Source organism: Manis javanica, chromosome 15 (genome assembly GCF_040802235.1).
Source record: "Manis javanica isolate MJ-LG chromosome 15, MJ_LKY, whole genome shotgun sequence".
In the NCBI taxonomy this organism is placed as follows: domain Eukaryota; kingdom Metazoa; phylum Chordata; class Mammalia; order Pholidota; family Manidae; genus Manis; species Manis javanica.
In genome coordinates, this window is record NC_133170.1 from 88,110,875 (window position 1) to 88,130,012 (window position 19,138).

Consider the following 19,138-nt stretch of genomic DNA (forward strand, 5'->3'; position numbering starts at 1 on the left):
CTCTTATGGCATCTCTCTGTTCTGTTTGCATGTCCTTGTTTTTCCTTCCTCCAGCCTAACACCCTGGTCCCCCGTTGGATTGATGGGGCGCACAGGGGAGTGTGAGGGACGGGGCACTGCCACAGCCCTGCTTCCGTTGGCGTACTGAGCCGTCACCATGGGGACTGTGGTTTGGATGGAGACTCCGCTCTGCAGGGAGAGCCTGGCGCGCTTTGCCTCTGTTGTAAGGCATTTGGCCGAATCTCCCTCTTCCCAGCAGTCAGTGGAGAGGGTCCCATGTCGTCTCCACCTCAGGGCTGGGGTTTGTGTCTGTGCTTGGGGCACGCAGCGCTCAGGGTGCGGGGCAGATGTCTGCAGACTTTGGCCCAAGCACGTGAGGTCGCCTCCCGCTTGGCTGCCCAGTCGACTGGGTCATCCCTGTTCCTCAGAACGCAAGGAGCTCGGTGCTGCTGAACAGCGCGGCTCATCTGATCTGTGCATGGGGAGTTGCGATAACCGTCACTCCTGAAAGGAAGGAGCGACACACAACAGCAATTCACTGGAGAAATCCGCTTTATTAGGGAAAGGTGCTGGGTTATATAGGAAGGGGCATGGGGTGATTGTGGTGTCACTTCTATGGGGCTGGTGGCTATTGGCTAGGTGCTGGGATTGGGAGGGGTTAGAGGGATGATTGGTCTTCAGGTGGCGCCATCAGGAACCAAGGACCCGGAGGAGAAGCCGGAAGTTCGCCATCTTACGGGTGGGGGCCCTTCATTCCCCCCTTTCTCCTCTATGGGGTTATGAACGTTGCTTTCTCTCTGACTGCTTCCTGCTGAACGGGGACGGAGAAGGGAGTGAGGGCTTGAGGATTGGGAGGGAAGGGTTGATAGGACTCCCCACAGTAAGGACGAGTAGATGTGGACTTCTTGAGGTTGGAAATCAATGAAGGTTCCCTGTAACCCTAGGTCGGGGACCTGTTGATTCCAATGGTGCCAAGAGGATATGGGTGTCAGGAGCCAGGCGTCTGTGGCCATTGTTTCCAGGAACAGTTTCCAGCGGAGAGAGGGGTCCATCTCAGAGTGTGGTAAGGAGGTCACGTGACGGTGAGGGATCTTCTGTGGCCAGAAGCTGGTAGTTCCTGAGTAAAAGCTGGTTGAAAGCTTGATTAGAGATTTTTCCGACTTGGGATTTGATGAACTTTATTATACAGGGTAAGAAGAGACAGGCGAGAAGAATGATTATTATGGGGCCTGCAATGGGCCAGAGCCAGGTGAGGAGGGGGGTTTGTTAGTATTGAAGAGAATGGGTTGGAATTGGAAGCAGAGTGCAGGCTGGAGGCAAGGTCGGTGAGTTTGGTGATGTCAGTTTCTACAATGCCGGATTCGTTGATGTAATAGCAGCACTCTTCCCGGAGGAAGACGCAGGTGCCACCTTGTAGTGAATGGGTCAAGACCAGTAGGGACATCCCCTGTAGGTGTCTGGCCATCGCCTGCAATAGGCTTGTCTTTGGTCATAGAGGAAGCAGAGGTAGGGAGAATAAAGGGTAGCTGTAATGAATACTTCGGTGGAGGGAGGAAAGTGGAGGTATAAAGGCCCAGAGCAGCCTTTCAGAGGGCAGTCTGGTGTGGCAATGAGGGCAGTAACTTGTTTGATGCTGTGTGTAAGTCTGTCTGACTTTGAATTGCCACACAAAGGAGGCTGGGGTGGTGGGGAAGACAACAGGAATGAGGAAAAAAGCGAGAGAGCAGTAAAGGAGGAAAAAGTCATGATTTGGGTATGGATGGCAAAGGGGGTGCACGGGAGATGCGGAGCTTCAAGGGATCAGAGGGATGAGGCGTGGCAGAGTAGAGAGCGTCTTGGGCTGTATCCAAAGGACTCTGGATTGTGACTGATGGGTCTTGGGTGTCCAGAGAAGGTGGGTCCTGGGTATTTGGTTTCAACCTGGAGATATGAATCCAAGGGGTGACAGAGTTATCAGGCAGTGAGAGCTTGGCAGCCTAGGGGGTGCAGAGAATAACTGGGTGTGGACCTTCCCATTTTGGGGTGAGAGGGGGCTGATCCTCTGGCGGCTTATAAAACACTAGTTGGCCGGGCTGTAAGACAGGAGGATTTTGGGAGGCAGATGGATCAGAAAGGATCTAATCCTGATATTTCCACAATTCAGTGCAGAGGAGAGAGAGTAGCGGAAGGGCCATATTGGGAGGAATTGGTCCTTTGTGGGAAGGGAGCCCCGGGGGTAGAATCGGGCGGCCATACATGATCTCAAAGCACGACAAGAAGGAAGCTTTCTTTGGGAGGGCCCGAATGCGGAGTAGAGCTAAGGGAAGTAAGCGAGCCCAGTCAAGGTGTAGTTCTAGAGATAGTTTGGTCAGGATGCCCTTTAGATTCCTATTGGTTCTTTCTACTTTTCCCGAAGCCTGTGGTCGATAAGGACAATGTAAATGCCAGGGGAGCGAGAGCGACTTGGAGAGGTTCTGGATAATTTGTGCAGTGAACTCAGAGCCGTTAACTGATTGGAGGGAAGTGGGCATCCCGAACCTAGGAAAGATCTGGGTGAGGAGGATAGAGGCAACTGTGGACGCTCGTTTGTTAGTGGTGGGGAAAGCTTCAACCCATCCTGAAAATGTATCTACTAACACGAGTAGGTATCTGGTACGCCGTACAGGGGGCATGTTAGTGAAGTCTATTTGCCAATCTGCAGCGGGGACATTGCCCCTTGCTTGATGAGCCGGGAAGGGTCGGGCCTTGAGGGGGCATTAGGGTTAGTGCGTTGGCAGATGGTGCACCTGCAGGTGATTTGGTTAAGTAGTGTTTTGTCTTCAGGAGAGAGAGAAAAAAAGGATTGTAAAAAATGGATCAAGGATTGGGGGCTGGGATGGAACAGATCATGTAAGAAGCGGAAGAGAGACTCCTTGTCCTGGAAACAGAGGGTGTCTTGCGATAAGGCTAAAACTGCAAGGGCAGATGGATTGTTGTCTGGTGTGTCTTCTGATAGGGCAACTGACCGGGCTACTCTGTCGGCCTTGTTGTTACCTCTTGCAATGGGGGAGTCATCCTTTTGATGTGATTTGCAGTGGACTATGCCTAGTCGGTGTGGGAGTTGTGAGGCCTAGAAGTTTAGTAATTAAGGCTGAATTAGTGATGGAATTTCCTTTTGTGGTGAGGAGGCCTCGTTCTTTCCATACTGCCACGTGAGACAAGAGAATGTGGAATACGTACTTGGAGTCAGTGTACAGTGTGAGAGACGTGTCCCGGGCCAGAGTGCAAGCTCTGGTGGCTGCAATGAGTTCGGCCTGTTGATTGGTCGTACCGGGGGGTAGGGCTTGTGCCTCAATGACATCTTCGAGGGAGACTACTGTGTATCCTGCGCAGTGGGTGCCCTCATGTTTAAAGGAGGACCCATCAGTAAACCAGATGAGGTCGGAGTGTGAGAGGGCTCCTTCGGAGGTCGTGGAGTGGCACGGAAGGAAGCTGTGAAGGGCTTCCAGGCAATCATGCGAGGGAGTATGAGGAGAGTAGGGCAGAGGAAGAACAGTGGCCGGATTCAGGGGCTGGCAGGGGAGGAAAGAAATGTCTGGATTTTGGAGGAAAGAGGATAGTAAGGTCAGGAGTCTGGAGGGAGTGGGAGTCTGTAAACTTTTGTAGGTTTAGAGATCTTTTAGGTGATGTGGGGACAGAATGGTAAGGGGCGCCCCGAATGTTAGTTTTTGAGCTTCTTTCTGCAAGAGCTGTCCAGCGGCTAATGCCCGTATGCAGGGGGCCCATCCCTGAACTGTGGGGTCTAATTGCTTGGAGAGATAAGCTACTGGGGCAAAGGATGGGCCATAATATTGGCCTAGGACTCCTAGAGCTTGACTGGACCTCTCATGAATGTATAATGAGAAGGGCTTCAACAAATCGGGGAGATGGAGAGCTGGGGCTTCCACAAGGGCTTGACGGAGCTTAATGAAGGCGTGTCAGGGTGAGGAGGATAATGGTTCTTCAGGGGGGCCCTTGCTGAGGTCGTATAGGGGTCTTGCCAACAGGCAGAAGTTAGGGATCCACGCTCTAAAATACCTAGCCAGGCCTAGAAAGGAAAGGATTTCTGTCTTGGTTTTGGGAATGGTCAGGTCAGAGAGGAGTCATTTTCTGTCTAAGGTAATGGACTTTGTTTGTTGAGACAGAAGGAATCTGAGGTAAGTGACAGAAGGGGAAGAGATTTGAGCTTTCATGGGGGATACCCGGTAACCTCTGGAAGCTAGAAGGTTAAGTAGAGAGGCAGTGTCAAGTTGAGACTGTTCCCACGAGGGACTGCAGAGCAGAAGATCGTCCACGTATTGTAATAAGGTGGACTCGGAGTGATCATGATGAAACTGTTTGAGGTCCTGAGCTAGGACCTGTCCAAAAATATGGGGACTATCTCGGAAGCCTTGTGGCAAAACTGTCCAAGTGAGTTGTTCAGAATGTCTCATGCATGGGTCCGTCCAGGTGAAGGCGAAAAAATCTTGGGAGGAGGGGTCCAGAGGGATAGAAAAAAATGCGTCCTTGAGATCTAGGACTGAGAAGTGGGGGGCCAAGGCAGGAATCTGTGATAAAAGGTTGTATGGATTTGGAACTAAGGGATGGATAGGGACAACGGCTGTGTTGATGAGGTGAAGGTCTTGGACAAGGCGGAAAGATCCGTTGGTTTTTACAGCTAATATGGGGGTATTAAATGGGGAGTGAGTGGGTCTGAGGTAGTTTTTGTTAAAGAGATCTTGAATGATGGGTTGGAGGCTTATGAGGGCTGAAGTGGTTAGGGGGTATTGGGCCTGACAGATATACTGAGAGGGGTCACATAATTTGATAGAGGCAGGAGGACATAGAGCCATGGAGGGGCTTGTAATGTCCCAAACTTTGGGATTTACAGGGTGTATGAGGGCGGAACCGGAAGTTTCATTGGGTAGAGGGTGGTCGTCGGCTATGAGGGCCATCAGAAAGGGAGTACTGGGGACTGTGGGAGTGGATGTAGTTATGGAAATGTGGAGGAGGGAAAGGATGTCCTGTCCTAGTAAAGGGATGGGACACTGGGGCATAACCAGGAAGGAGTGGGAGAAAGGTATGGGATTGTCTTGGATTGTGCATATAAGGTGGGGGTTTAATGGGAAAATCTGTTTACCTCCTACCCTGACTATAGGAGTAATGGCAGGCGTGGTAGGGCCCCGGTATTCTTGCAAGACTGAGAAGGTGGCTCCTGTGTCTAGGAGGAAGGAGATGGGGCGACCGTCTACTGTTAAAGTAACCCTGGGCTCCTGTTTGGTGATGGAAATGGTTGGGCGAGAAGCCCCCGGGCCCCGTCAGTCTTCTTCTGCCAGCCCCACTACCGTGGGCTTAGGATGGGGGTTGTTCGTCCTGCCTCCCCTTTGGGTGGCTGGGCAATCAGACTCCCAGTGGCCCTTTCTGTGGCATCTGGGGCATGGGGTGGTAGGAGATCTGGGGGAGGGGCACGCCCTTGACCAATGTCCTTCTTTTCCTCACTTGAAACAAGCTCCTGGGGGGGGCTTGTTTGCAGAGGGGCACCCAGGTTGTGGTTTTATCAGCTGGGCCAACATTTGGAAGTTGGCCTAATCAGCCTTTTGTTTACAGCGTTCTTTCTCTTCTTCCCGGTTATGGAAGACTTTAAAGGCCACTGTTAGGATCTCAGTCTGTGGGGTAGCGGGGCCCTGGTCTAACTTTTTGAGTTTAGCTTTAATGTCGGGGTAGCTTTGAGCTAGGAAGTATGTCATAAGGACATGTCTTCCGTCAGGCGTTTCTGGGTCCGGCTGGTATACTGTAATAGGGCTTGAGTGAGTCTGTCTAAGGACTCGGAGGGAGTTTCCTCCCTCATTCTCCTTTGAATTATGTCTTGGAGCTTTTGAAAATTGACTACTTTATGAGCTGCCTTTTTCAGACCTGCATTTAGGCAGGAGGTGAAAATATCTCGAGAGCGGAGACCCACGGCGGTGTTATAATCCCAGTGTGGGTCCTTTGTTCGGGGACAGCGGTGGGGCCAGGGGCGTAGGTGGGGTCAGTCCTGTGGGTTTCGGTAGCGTGCGTTTGGGCGAAGTCCCAAACTCGTCTACGCTCTTCAGGGAGGAGGGTATTGGCCAGGAGCATGAAAATGTCATGATGCGTGAGGGTGTAAGACTGGAGGGTCCATTGAAACTCCCTGATGTATGTCATGGGATCAGTGGAAAAGGAGCCATGGCGTTTCTCAAGTTGGGCTCAATCTCCTAAGGAGAAAGGGACATGAACGCGCATGATGCCTTCGGATCCTGTTACCTCCCGGAGAGGGGTGATAATTTTGGGAGGCCCTCGGGACTGAGTCTGAGGGGGACTGAAGGGTTCTGGCTCAGTCTGTGGGGGGGAAACAGGTGATGGGGACAAAGACGCGATAATTTTGGGAGGCCCTCGGGACCGGGTCTGAGGGGGCAAAGATGGAGGAGGCTCCTGGGACTTATTTAGAAGGGGGCTGAAAGGCTCAGGCTCGATCTGCAGGAGGGGGGGAGGTGAGGGGTACGGAGGAGGAGGGGGTGAGGTGGGGGAGGAGATGGTGGTGGAGGAAGGGGGAGGGGCTGTTGTAGGAGAGGAGGGGGAAGGGAGAGGATGGGAGGCTTCTGCGGGGGAGGAGGTGGAGGCAGCGGCGATGGCGGAAGAGGGCGGAGGGGTTGTAGGAGGGGGAGGGGCCGAAGGGGGAAGCCTGTATGGCGGAGGCTCGTCCACCGGGTCAAAGGTAATTGAAGAGGGACTGGGAGTGTGGGGAGGGGGACGGCTTGCAGGCTAGGAGAACTTGGGGTGGGGAGCAGGTGGTGCAGAGGCTGGGATTTTGAGGTAGGAGGTGAAAAGCTTTGATATAGGGAATCTCCTTCCATTTTTTCAGGCGCTGGCAGTAGTTAAAGAGATCGCGAGTGATGTTAGGATCAAGAGTTCCCCCCGCGGGCCATTGGTTGTGATTGTCTAGGGGGCATGTCGGCCAATCTTGGGAGCAGTATTTACGGAGAAGTTTTGGTTTTATATCAGGCGTCAGGGAGAGGGTAGCCAGATGCTTGAGCAGGCATTCAAGAGGTGAACTTTCAGGGAGGGATAAGGAGGCTCCCATGGCTAAAGGACAGAGAAGGAGACAAACAGGGGAAGACGAATGGAGATCCTCGGACTGGGAGCAGACCGCAAGGAGACAAAGGGCGTCCCCGATGATCCTTGGTGGTCTGCGGAAACTCGTATACGAGTCGGAATTTCTTAGGAAGTGTGGGTTGTCACCCAGGCTTCCCTAAGAAGGCAGAGTGCCGCAGTCACGAGGTACCTAGTGCTAGGAATATCGGCAGATGGAACGGATTTCGGTGGATGGGACTGAAGGAGGAGGGGGGAAAAAAGGAGCGTTCTCATCCGCAAAGGAGTCACCTCATTTATGGCTGTTGGAGGGGGGCCTGAGGGTCTGCAGCAGCCGTGAAGGCCTGAGGTGGGGAGAGTTCCCTCCTCATCCCCGAGCGTCAGGGCTTTGCCGGATGATCACAGTCAATGGCACTGCGATAGCTCGGGGAAGAGCGGCCCACTCTGGGGGGAAAACTTACCCAAAGGCCAGAGAGGAGTGGTGAGTGTGATGAGCCAGCGCCAGAAAAAGAGGACGAGGGCAAGCTGCTGCTGGTGTCGGGGGGAAGACGGGGCCCAGTTGGAGTGTCCCGTCTCCCGGGTTTCGGCACCAATGAAAGGAAAGGAGTGACACACAGCAGCAATTCACCGGAGAATTCCGCTTTATTAGGGAAAGGTGCTGGGTTATATAGGAAGGGGCATGAGCTGATTGAGGTGTCACTTTTACGGGGCTGGTGGCTGTTGGCCAGGTGCTGGGAGTGGGAGGGGGGAGAGAGGTGATTGGGCTTCAGGTGGCGCTGGCGGGAACCGAGGACCTGGAAGAGAAGCCGGAAGTTTGCCATCTTACGGGTGGGGGCCCTTCAGTATGTTTCTAGGAATTTATCCATTTCTCCTAGGATGCCCAACTTGTTGCATATACTTTTTCATATAATTCTCTTTATACTTCTCTCAGTTTCTGTGGTGTTGGTTGTAACTTCTCTTTCAAATTTTATTTTGTTTATTTGAGTCTTTTTTTCTTGATGAGTCTGGCTAAGGATTGCCAATTTAATTTATCTCTTCAAAGATCAATTCTTGGTTTCACTGATTTTTTTCTATTATATTCTTAGTCTCTCTTTAATTTATTTCTGCTCTGATGTTTAACTATGTTCCTCCTACTAATTTTGAACTTTGTTCTTTTTCTAGTTACTTCAGTTGTAAGGTGAGATTGTTTATTTGAAGGAGGCATGTATCACTATGAACTTCCCTCTTAGAACTGCTTTTGCTGCATCACACAGAATTTGGACCATTATGTTTCTGTTTTTGTTTATCCCTATGTATTTTTTTATTTCATCTTAGATTTGTTCATTGACACATTGATTGTTTAGTGGCAAGTCATTTAGCCTGTGGGTGCTTGTGTTTTTTTTTCCAAATTTTTTCTTTTAATTGATTTCTAGTTACATACTGTTGTGCTCTGAACAGATGCTTAATACAACTTCAGTTTTCTTAAATTTATTGATACTTGTTTTATGGCCTAACATACCATCTCTGCTAGAGAATGTTCCATGTGCACTTGAGAAGAATGTGTATTCTGCTGATTTGGGATGGAATGTTTTGTATATATCTGTGAAGTACATCTGGCCTGATGTGTCTTTCAGTGAGTCTATTTTCTTATTGATTTTCTGTCTGGAAATCTGTCCATTCTGTCTGATCTATACATTGATGTAAGTGAGTGTTAAAGTCCCTTACTATTATCATATTAGTATCAATTTTTCCCTTTATGTCTGTTAGTATTTTCTTAATATTTTTAAGTGCCCCTGTGTTGGGTACACAGATACTTAACAATCGTTATATACTCTTGCTGGATTGATCCCTTTTATCATTTTGTAATGCCCTGTTTTGTGTCCTTTTACAGTCTTCATTTTGAAGGCTGTTTTGTCTGATGTAAGTATTGCTGCTCCGGTTCTTGCTCACTTCCCTTGTCATGGGGTATCTTTTTCCATCCCTTCCCTTTCAGGATGTGTCTTTAGGTCTGAAATGAGTCTCTTGTAGGAGGATGTGGTTGGGCCTTGTTTTTTTTATCCATTCAGCCACCCTATGTTTTTTGATTGAAGTATTTAGTCCATTTACATTTAGCGTAATTCTTGATAGCTATGTACTCGTTACCATTTTGTTGTTTTCTAGTTGTTTTTGTAGTTCTTTTCTATTCCTTTCTCCTCTTGTGATTTGATGGCTTTCCTTAGTGTTGTACTTAGATTCTTTTCCCTTTATTTTTTGTGGGTCTCTCTTACAAGTTTTTGGTTTGTGGTTTCCATGAGGTTCATATACAGCATCCTGTATGTATACTAGTCTTTGTTTGGTTGATGATCACTTAAATTTGGACATGTTATAAAAATACTACATTTTTTATTTTTCCCCCACCATGTTTTATGTATGTGATGTCATAATATTTTGTGTATTCCTTGACTAACTTTTGTGGACATAATTGATTTTGCTACTTTTGCTTTTTGAACTTAATACTAGCTTTGTAAGTGACTGGTCTGCTGTGTTTACTGTAGGTTTTTACCTGTGAAAGTTTTTTCCCTTCCTTAATTTTCTTACTTGCACTTATGGCCTTTCCTTTTCCGTTTAAAGAAGTCTCATTAACATTTCTTGTGAGTCTGGTTTAGTGGGGATGAATTTTTAACATTTGTTTATCTGGAAAACTTTTTCTCTCTCCAATTCTGAATGATAACCTTGCTGGGTAGAATATTCTTGGGTGTAGATTTTTTTTCCTTTCAGCATTTTAAATATTTCATGCCTCTCCCTTCTGGCCTGTAACGTTTCTGCTCAGAAATCAGCTGGTACACAGAGAAGACAATTAAGGACTCTATAACATCTTTCTACGTTGATAGAGAGTGACCACAGTGGGGTGGGTAAGGGCTTGACAATATGGGTGAATGTTGAAACCCATCTGTTGTTTATGTGAAATGATCATAAGATTGCATATCATTGATACTTTAATAAAAAATAAATTTAAAAAAATCAGCAGATAGCCGATGGAGTTTCCCTTATAAGTAACTAACTGCCTTTATCTTGCTGCTTTTAAGATTCTCTTCATCTTAACTCTTTGCCATTTTACTTAATATGTGTTTGGTGTGAATTCTCTTGGGTTTGTCTTGTTTGGGGCTTTCTGGATCTGGGTGTTTGTTTCTTTTCCCAGGTTGGGGAAGTTTTCAGCCATTATTTCTTCAAATAGGTCTCTGCCCCTTTCTGTGTTCTCGTCCTGATACCCCTGCATGCCAGTGCGGATGTCGTTTCTTTTGAAGCTTAGGCTGAGCTCTGTTAGCATCTTCTCAGTTTTTAAATCCCTTTTTCTTTCTGTTGCTCAGCTTGGTTGCTTTCTACCACCCTATGTTCCATATTTCTGGTCCGTTCTTCTGTATCCTCTGATCTATTTATGCCCTCTAGTGTATTTTTCATTTGAGTTACTGTATTCTTCAGGTCTGACCGGTTCTTCTATTATTATTTATTTATTTAATTGAAGCAGAGTAAAGGTTTTATTTCAAGTTACTTAGAGAGAAAGAAGTACAGGCAACCTCAGAGAGAGGAGCACCCTGACAGGTTTGGGGTTCCCCCTTTTAAGGATTTTTCAGGAATGTGTGACAAAGGGCTAGGGGTGTGGGCTTGTTAAGTGGTCTCAAGTATCTTTGATGAGACATTAAGTTTCTTATCAGCCCTCTAGGTAATTCTGCAGAATTAGCTTATCAATCAAGACTGTCTACCTTCCTTCAAGGTGGGCAGAGCTATTTGTTTGCTAAAAAGTATGTTAAGAATCTTTCTTCTTAAACTTCCTGGGTTTTTTTTCAAATGCAATTTTGGCTTTAAGGTAGGATCTCCCTGTCATTATTATGCTGTTTATAGGAGGACCTTTCAGCAGGCTAGAGTAAATCTTACAATGAGCTAATTGACGCAATGAAGACATGGGCTGTGCTCAGATACTTTTATCTGGGGAATATTCAAACACTCAAAGCCAAGTTGCACTTGACCTTTTGAACTTTAACTGATTAACTCTGAGTCTTTTCTAGCTTTGTCTGACTGGTTCTTTTGTATATTTTCTGTCTCTTTTTTGAATTCCTACCTGAGTTCATCCATTCTTTATGACCAGTGCTTTGAATTATTTACCAGGTAGATTGCTTATCTCCATTTCATTTAGCAATTTTTGTGGCATGTTGTCTTGTTCTTCTGTTTGAAACTTATTGCACTGTCTCCTCATTTTGTCTGGTGCTCTGTTTCTGTGCATCAGGTCATCTGTGTGTCTTGGTCTTGAACCAAGCGGCCTTACATGGTGGTGTCCTGCTGTCCCAGAAGCGCAGAAGCCCCTGGTCCCCTGGTCCAGGCTCTGCAGGTGTCCCCTGTGCAGGCTGCAGGTGCCATCCTGTCACACCTGAGCCACGGCTGCTGTGGGCAGGCAGGGGCTAGAGCGGCTCGCCATCTGGCTGCCAGCAGTGGCTGGTGGCCTCCTGTGATCGCACCAGCCCACGGGGCTCCGTGCAGGCTGCGTGTTTGGGTCTGGTGGGTCTGTGGGGGGTGCTGGGCAGAGCCTGTAGCGGGGGATGGTGGGAAGGGATGTGGGAGGCCGGTCCCATGGTGTCCAGTCGGCAGGGTTGAGGGAGGGCCCGGGAGATGGCTCCTGCCAGCCCCTCCTCCCTGGAGAAGGCCCCCAAGGAGCTTGCCTGCGCGCGTCCCACAGGCAGTCAATACTTCATATACTTTCAGTTGCTTGACTGTTACAATCAAGGTAAAATATTTAAAAGGGTGAGTTTGTTCGTGATTCACCAAGGCCCTGGGGCCAGTTAGGGCCGCAGGGAGAGCGAGGGGGTGGCGGCCTCTGGCGGCGGGCGTGGGGAGCGCGCAGTGGGTCTCCTCGGCGCCCTCACTCCTGTTCCCCAGCCTGAGCTCTGGCCCTTGTCCTTCGAGGTGTTATGTTCTCCCCGCAGTGAGTCATTTCTGGCTCATCAAAAGTGCGCAGTCGTGGTCTCGTGCTTGTCTGCAACAGGGCCGCGGCCCCCGGTGCAGCAGGGGAGCTGCCTTCGGTGGGAGGACTGACATGTTGGGCTGGGAAGGTTAGTTCCCGATTTACCATGTATGTGCCTCTTCTGTGCATGCTCACTCCTGGTGTTTCTACGGTTGCCTTCTCAAAACTGTCTGGAGCAGGGCCGGCTGCGGCCCCAGTTGACAGCCTCACCCCCTATTGCCCTCTCCCGCCGCCCTGTGCACCCTCCAAGAAGTGAGGAGACTCGATGAGCACAGGGCGCGGGTGGCCAGCCCCATACAGGCAGCGGAGCGGGCCCCGTGTCACCCACTCCTGGTGAAGTCAGGCTGTGAGCCAGTGTGTTCCTCGGGGTGGGCACCGGTAGTGTTTACAGCTGATCAGCAGGTGTTTAATTAAGAGCTCAGGTGGGGTGTTTCATCGGCTAAGATCATAGTGAAATGTCACTTGATACATGCTTCTCCAGTTTTTAATGTCATTGATCCTGACGTTTTCCTGTGTAAGATGATGTCTCTGCACATCTTTCCATTTAGGGGTTGATGGGAACGGATCTTTCTGCCCCGTGTGGGTGATGGTGGGTGAGCCCCATCGACCATTTTAAAATCACATTTTATTAAATTGCCACTTATTGTGCCGTACTTTATTAGTGAATGATTTTGTTTCATTGTTTGATGTTTATGAATCATTTGATTATTAATGAGCTTAATTAACTGTCTCGTTCCATTTCCTCTTTGCAGAATTGTACACTAAGTCCTGTGTCTGTGCAACAGGGTGAACCGCATGAAACTGTCATCTTTGTGGGTCAAAAGGGTCAAATATTGGCAATTTCATATGGTTCACCCTATTAGGAGCTTAATGGTTTTCATGTTTTAATAACATTTTTCTAGTTTTAAAACTTTGCTTTTTATAATTTTTTGAGAAATATAAAATAGGAAATGCAAATGTGTAATATATAAAATCATCTCTTACCATTTTGGTGTATTTTTTTTTTCTTTTTTAAAAAATATATCTCTCCCCAGAAAGTTGCAGAAGTTTCTTGATAGACATGTTCTGGGCATAAATGAATTATCATATGTCAAGTGACCAGAACATATATTAGCTATTATTATTCTAAAGCTTTTATCCCACCTTGATATTTTATCAACTGTACTTTGTACTTAATATGCTATTAAATGTTCTTCAGAAATGTGATTTCCAAGACCATTTAATATTCTGCCATATAAAGACACTATGATTTAGCAAAAAAGCTGTTTGTCTTTTGTTGGATAGTTTAGGTCATTTTCTTTTACACCTTTTCTTTAGCTCTGTTTCGTAAGGGTAAATAATTTGGTGTATGTAAAATAACTGGGTCAGATAATAAAAATATTTTAAAATTTCTTTACATATAGACAGAGTGCACTCCAAAAACATTAATTGTCAGTTCATCTTCTGTGAGAGTCCCTTCTTTTGATACAGCCATGGGTAACATTGAGGGTTTTATTTGTGATAATTTGAGAGTCACAAATAGTATCTTTGTTTTAATTTGAAGATTTTTAGAAGGCCATTAACCATATATTTTTCTTCTTTTGTGATTTATTAACATCCTCTGTATATTTTTATTGGAGTTTCTATTTTTCCCTATAAGCACATAAATTTAGTAAAATTGTTACTGATTTTAATATTTGTAGCTAAATACTTATATTTCTAAGGGGGAAAACATTTGTATATGTACAGGGAAAAGTTAGAATGTATATTTGGCAATATTAATCATGATTTTAGTAGGTGGTGAAATTTCAGATGATTTTTGTTCCCTTTATAACTGTCTCTTTCTTTCTGATAATTCTATCATAATCTATATCTTTTACAGAGCAAAGAAATTCTGGTTTTTGTGAGCAAGGCTGGTAGCGTGTCTGGCCTGTCCTGCAGGGGCAGAGCTCACTCCTGCCAGCCCCGCGTACACCCGAGGGGGCCCTGCTTGCCTTTTCCCAAGCGCCCTGCTCCTGCGCTGCTCCTGGGCCGTCCAAGCAGGGGAAGGGTGTGTGAGCTGTGGCAGTAAGAGCGCACCGTTGTCCTTTCCTCCCCCGCCATGTCCAGCCTGCTGTGGGATGGGTGAAGAGGAAGGCAGCCGCTATGTTTCGCAGCTCAAGGAAGTCTACAGCAGCTGTGACACCACGGGGACTGGCTCTCTGGACCGGGAGGAGCTGACCCAGCTCTGCCTGAAGCTTCACCTGGAAAAGCAGCTGCCCATCCTTGTGCAAACGCTGCTTGGAAATGACCGCTTTGCCAGGGTGGGTGTTTGACTTCTCGTAAAGACCGGCACAGAGCGCTGCAGTTAACCATGGGCATTTCAAAAATGCCTTTTTTTTTTTTTTGAGAGGGCATCTCTCATATTTATTGATCAACTGGTTGTTAACAACAATAAAATTCTGTATAGGGGGGTCAGTGCTCAATGCACAGTCATTAATCCATCTCAAGCCTTGTTCTCTTCAGGCCCCAATCTTCTGAAGCATAACAAACAAGTTCTTACACGGTGAACGAATTCTTACATAGTGAATAAATTCTTACATGGTGAACAGTACAAGGGCAGTCATCACAGAAACTTTCGGTTTTGATCATGCATTATGACCTATGAACCATCAGGTCAAATATGAATATTCGTTTGATTTTTGTACTTGATTTATATGTTGATCCCACATTTCTCCCTTTATTATTATTATTATTTTTATTTTTAATAAAATGCTGAAGTGGTAGGTAGATGCAAGATAAAGGTAGAAAACATAGTTTAGTGCTGTAAGAGGGCAAATATAGATGATCAGGTGTGTGCCTATGGACTAAGTATGAATCCAGGCTAGACAAGGGCAGCAAGACATCCACGGATGCTGAAGATTTCTCTCAAAGCAGGGGGGGTGAGGTTCTGAGCCTCACCTCTGTTGATCCCCAAATTCTCACCTGATGGCCCCCCTGCGACTGTGCCTGTCTTAGGTTGTTCCTCCCTTGAGGAATCTTACCCGTCTCTGGGTAACCAGTCATCTTCCAGGGCCATACGGGGAGATGTAAAGTTGGTAAGTGAGAGAGAAGCCATATTGTTTGCAAAGGTTAGCTTTTTACTTCTTTGCAGATTTATGCTCTGTGGCTTCTATGCCCAGCACTTGTCTCGAGGTATCTTTACCACCTGGAGGAATTATGATACTCGGTAAATTCGATATGAGGCACGAATTCTATTTAAGGGGTTGTAATTAGGAAGAAAGAAGAAAAGCTACAGATGTAGCATATGGAAGGAAACATGGGAGGATTGATTATTTCTTTGACATATCTTCTTGTAGAGTACCTTAAGTATGTATAGGTTTTAAACTGCTAATTAATTTGCACACACATATTAACATAATAGGAATACGGTGACATAAACAAAGCAAATCTATAATTACCATCCATCTCCACTGAAGCCAAGAAAACCATTTAGGCACCCTAGGCATTTGTGAAAATTTGTCTGTGATATGATGGATATTTTCCTACTGTACTTGAACCATCAGACAAATTAAAGCAGCCCATTTCTGGGATCTGTTCACATCCCATATGTTCTTTTGACCGTAGATAGTCTATAGTCATGAGATTTTGGAGCGCTACACCTTGCACCCCTCCCAACTCCTGGTTGAGTTCCAACAGTACAGATCCGGTCAAATTCGTTGTCTCACTGTATGCACATGCCAGCCTAGACATCTCCCTCCTCATTCCTACGACAAGTCCAGGAGACGGTGGGCTGGACGCAGGCACGACCGCAGCATCGCCCGGATCCCCGTGGAGGCTTTTTGATGATCATCCCCCGGCACGAGTCCTCCAGAGAGTGCTGATGCCTTTTTCTTTTTAACAGATGGAAGAGTCAGATGTGTTTTTGACGATGTTCTTGCTCCTCTTGATACCGCCTGGAATTGTGTTTGGGACCTAGAGGAGCAAAAGGCACATCCGTGAGAACCAACACTGGTTATTTAAGCGATGTAAACAGATGACACAGGGATCCACGCAGATCAGATTTTAAAAGAGGATGCGTTGCAAAGAAGGCATAAAAAGCAAGGGTGTTACTAGCATGGAAGTCAGAGTCGGGGGGCGGGTGACCTAGCCAGGACGGGAACCAAGGTGGGTGCTCTGAGCTGCTGGCGACAGTGTTGTTTCTCGGTGGGTGGTGGTAACGTGGATTTTCTTTACGTGTATCAATGTTGGTGATGGGCTCACTTTTACTTTCCTCTTTATACGCTTCTATTTTTACAAATCCTAAGTGAATATTCAAAAAACTGAAATGAATGTTCTCAGGACAAAAGGCAGCCAATACGGGTTTCCATCTGAGAGCAAAACACGAGGCTGAGGCGTTGTCCATGTGAGCCGGTGGAAGTAGCGCTGACTCGTCCTTTCCGATGTCCCCAGGTCAGCTTTGAGGAGTTCAAGGAAGGGCTCGTCGCTGCGCTGGTCCTTGCCGGCCCCCCCGACAGAGACGGCTGCGCCATGGAGCCCGGTAGGGATTTCCTCCTAAGTTCGTTTCCTTATGTGTCTGCTGCCTTCTGCACTATAATATTTCGCTTGAAAATTTAGCAGAGCTGAGAGCTAAATTCTAACCCACCGTGTCTGCCAGGCCATGTGGACTGGGACTGGGTATCTGAGTTTCTCTCCTTTCGTGACCTCGTTTGTGCGGGAAGACCGTCCCTCCCTTGACACGAGTTCCAAGGGCTGCTGGCTCCTCCGGGCTCCAGATGTGTGCCCATCTTCCCACACAGCAGCTCAACACGCGTACTGCGACCCAGTTCCAAGCTCTCCCCCCGGAGGCAGTGTCAGGCCCCGCAGGGTGTGGGCTCGTCCCACAAGGCCGCCCCCACCTTGGACTTGGGCACAAGTCCAGCTTTTCACGTGCTTCTGACCAACCAGCTGCAAAGTGGAGGTTCCCAGAACCTCCTCCTGGGGCTCAGTTAATTCGATGATTCAGCTCACAGAGCTCAGAGAAACTTCTGTTTACTACGCCACCTATTAAGAAAGGATGCAACTCAGGAATAGCCAGATGGAAGGGCTGCAGAGGGCAGGGTGAGGGCAGAGGGCACAGAGCTTCCATGCCTGTCCGAGCGTGCCACCCCCCAGTCCCCGGGCACTCACAGACCCAGAAGGCCTCTGAGCCCCATCCTTTTGGGCCATGTGGACGCTTCGTTCCGTAGGCATGGCTGGTCAGACCACTGGCTGCTGGCGATCAGTTAGACCTCTGGGCCCTCTCCCCACCCAGGGCTGAAGGTTCTAGCCCTCTGATCTCACGGCTGCTGCCCAGTGACCAGCGCTGCCTCCCCAAAACATGAGAACCAGCTGCAGGCGCCCAGCTCGTCAGCCCTGTCTGCGCCCCGTGGACCTGCCCCCAGCCTTCTGCTTTGGTCTGCCGACAGGACACTCAACCGCCTGCTGAGCCCTCCCCGGGGGCTCTCCCTCAGGGTGGGTCTGCGGGGCCAGGCCCTGTCCATGCCTGTTGTCCCAGGGGACTGCAGTGTCCCCGTGGGGTGAGAGAGGGACAGGTGCCTGCGTGGTGTCAGCCGCTGTGGGTGTCGCACTGTCACTTCACTGTCTGCACGCCGTGGAACTCAGCGCCTTCTTCCCTAAGCCCTTCCGCTGGGCTCCCTCTCTGTCCCTGGCTTGGCTGTTCATCTGCTCCCCGGGCTGGACCGGCCTCCTCCTCTGATGGCCCCGAGGTCTGGGGCCTGGAGGACAGAAGTGGGGAAGCAGGCGGTGCTTGGCCTTAAGGAGTGGGGCGCTCCTGTTCAGTTTTCCCGGCCTGGCCTTCCTCTGGACCGGATCCCTTTCCCTTCCACCAGCCCGTTTTGGTCGCCTCCCGCCTGTCCTGTGACCCGTCCCCGCCTCTCCCACCTCCGTCCTCCTCGACCCCAGACGTCCCTGCTGCTCTGCGGGCGTGGGCAGGTGAGCGGGGAGGCGGGGCACGGGGCTCCCAGAGCAGGACGTCCTCACGAACCCTGAACGGGAGCCTGTGCCGTCCTTTGGCCCGGAAGGCCTGGTCCGCTTAGAGCCCACGCCGCCCCGCTGAGCCCCGCCTGATGGGGGCCGCAGGGAGCAGGACAGGAGTGGCCTTCGGGAGTCCAGAGCCGGCTGTTGCTGGGTTACTGGAGGGTATTTTTCTTTTCACGAAAGGCAGATTTTGTATGAGTCTTTTATGTGTAAATACAAGCAAGATATGCTTAGAAAACATATACAGTGTGTGGAGTTTGGACAGAAGGCGGCCGTCTCCCGGCTCGGCCTCTGTCCCCTGGGAATGGGTTGCTGTGGTCGGCCCCCCTGCACCCTCCACCGTCAGCCGCACACCTGCGAGCCCCACACCGCGCCCCAACCCGCACCCTCCCACCCGAGGCAGCCTGCGTGGGCCCAGAGGCTGCTGTAAAGGGCCCCCCACCAAACGCCCGTTTTCTTTCCAGCTGCCTTGCAGGGTGTCCCACCAAAGTACGTGAGCGGCTCTAAGCGGTATGGCCGCTGGAGCTGGCCCGAGCCGGGCCACCCTGCACCTGCACCCAGAGCTGCATGTCCACCCGCGCAGCAAGCCAGGGCCACCGCCAGCGGTCAGACCCAGCGCCCCGCGTCTCTGGAGAGCATGGAGGTGGGTAGGCCCTTCCCAGGCTGGGCGCCGGGTGTCGGGGCAACAGCGTCTCACTGGGTCTCAGTTCGTGACCTGAGTCTGTGAGGCCAGGGAAGGCGGGCTGTCCGGCCCCGCAGGTCGACGCGGCGCAGCTGCACCTGGGGCCGGGCCTTTCCTCCCGAGGTGCCCCGGGTCCGGTTGTCTGCAGGGAAGCCGTGGCCGCAGAGCACAGTGCGGGGGCTGTCCCAGGCCCCTGTTCCTCTCCCTGCCCTGCTTCGCCGCCTCCGCGCTCCAGCACCGCAAGGTGTTTCCATGGTGTCCCAGGAGCACAGTGTTAATTCCCAAGGAAACCAGGAGGACCCTTTTCTGACGCCGCTACAAGGCCAGGAAGGATCTGACGTACTATGGCCATGGGCCCGGCGGCCTGGGAGTGGTCCTCGTCCCCGTGGCCCTGGGCTGTTCACTGGGGTGCTGGGACCCACGGG

At 49.5% G+C, this 19,138-nt stretch overlaps 1 protein-coding gene across 19 annotated transcripts in view; it reads left to right on the forward strand.

Annotated features, from left to right (window-relative positions):
* NINL (ninein like) overlaps positions 1–19,138 on the forward strand; it is a 167,575-nt gene that overhangs the window by 108,167 nt on the left and 40,270 nt on the right. For 9 of the 19 annotated variants that reach the window (XM_073223024.1, XM_073223028.1, XM_073223021.1 and 6 more), the window contains 3 exons: positions 14,144–14,337; positions 16,466–16,553; positions 18,496–18,674. In XM_073223024.1, coding sequence (XP_073079125.1) covers positions 14,155–14,337; positions 16,466–16,553; positions 18,496–18,674 — 450 coding nt within the window. In that variant the 5' untranslated portion in view covers positions 14,144–14,154. Of the gene's footprint in view, positions 1–13,916; positions 14,338–15,917; positions 16,012–16,465; positions 16,554–17,306; positions 17,507–17,883; positions 17,987–18,495; positions 18,675–19,138 lie in introns of those variants that run through there. The other 10 variants (XM_073223017.1, XM_073223016.1, XM_073223018.1 and 7 more) reach the window with 5 other exon arrangements.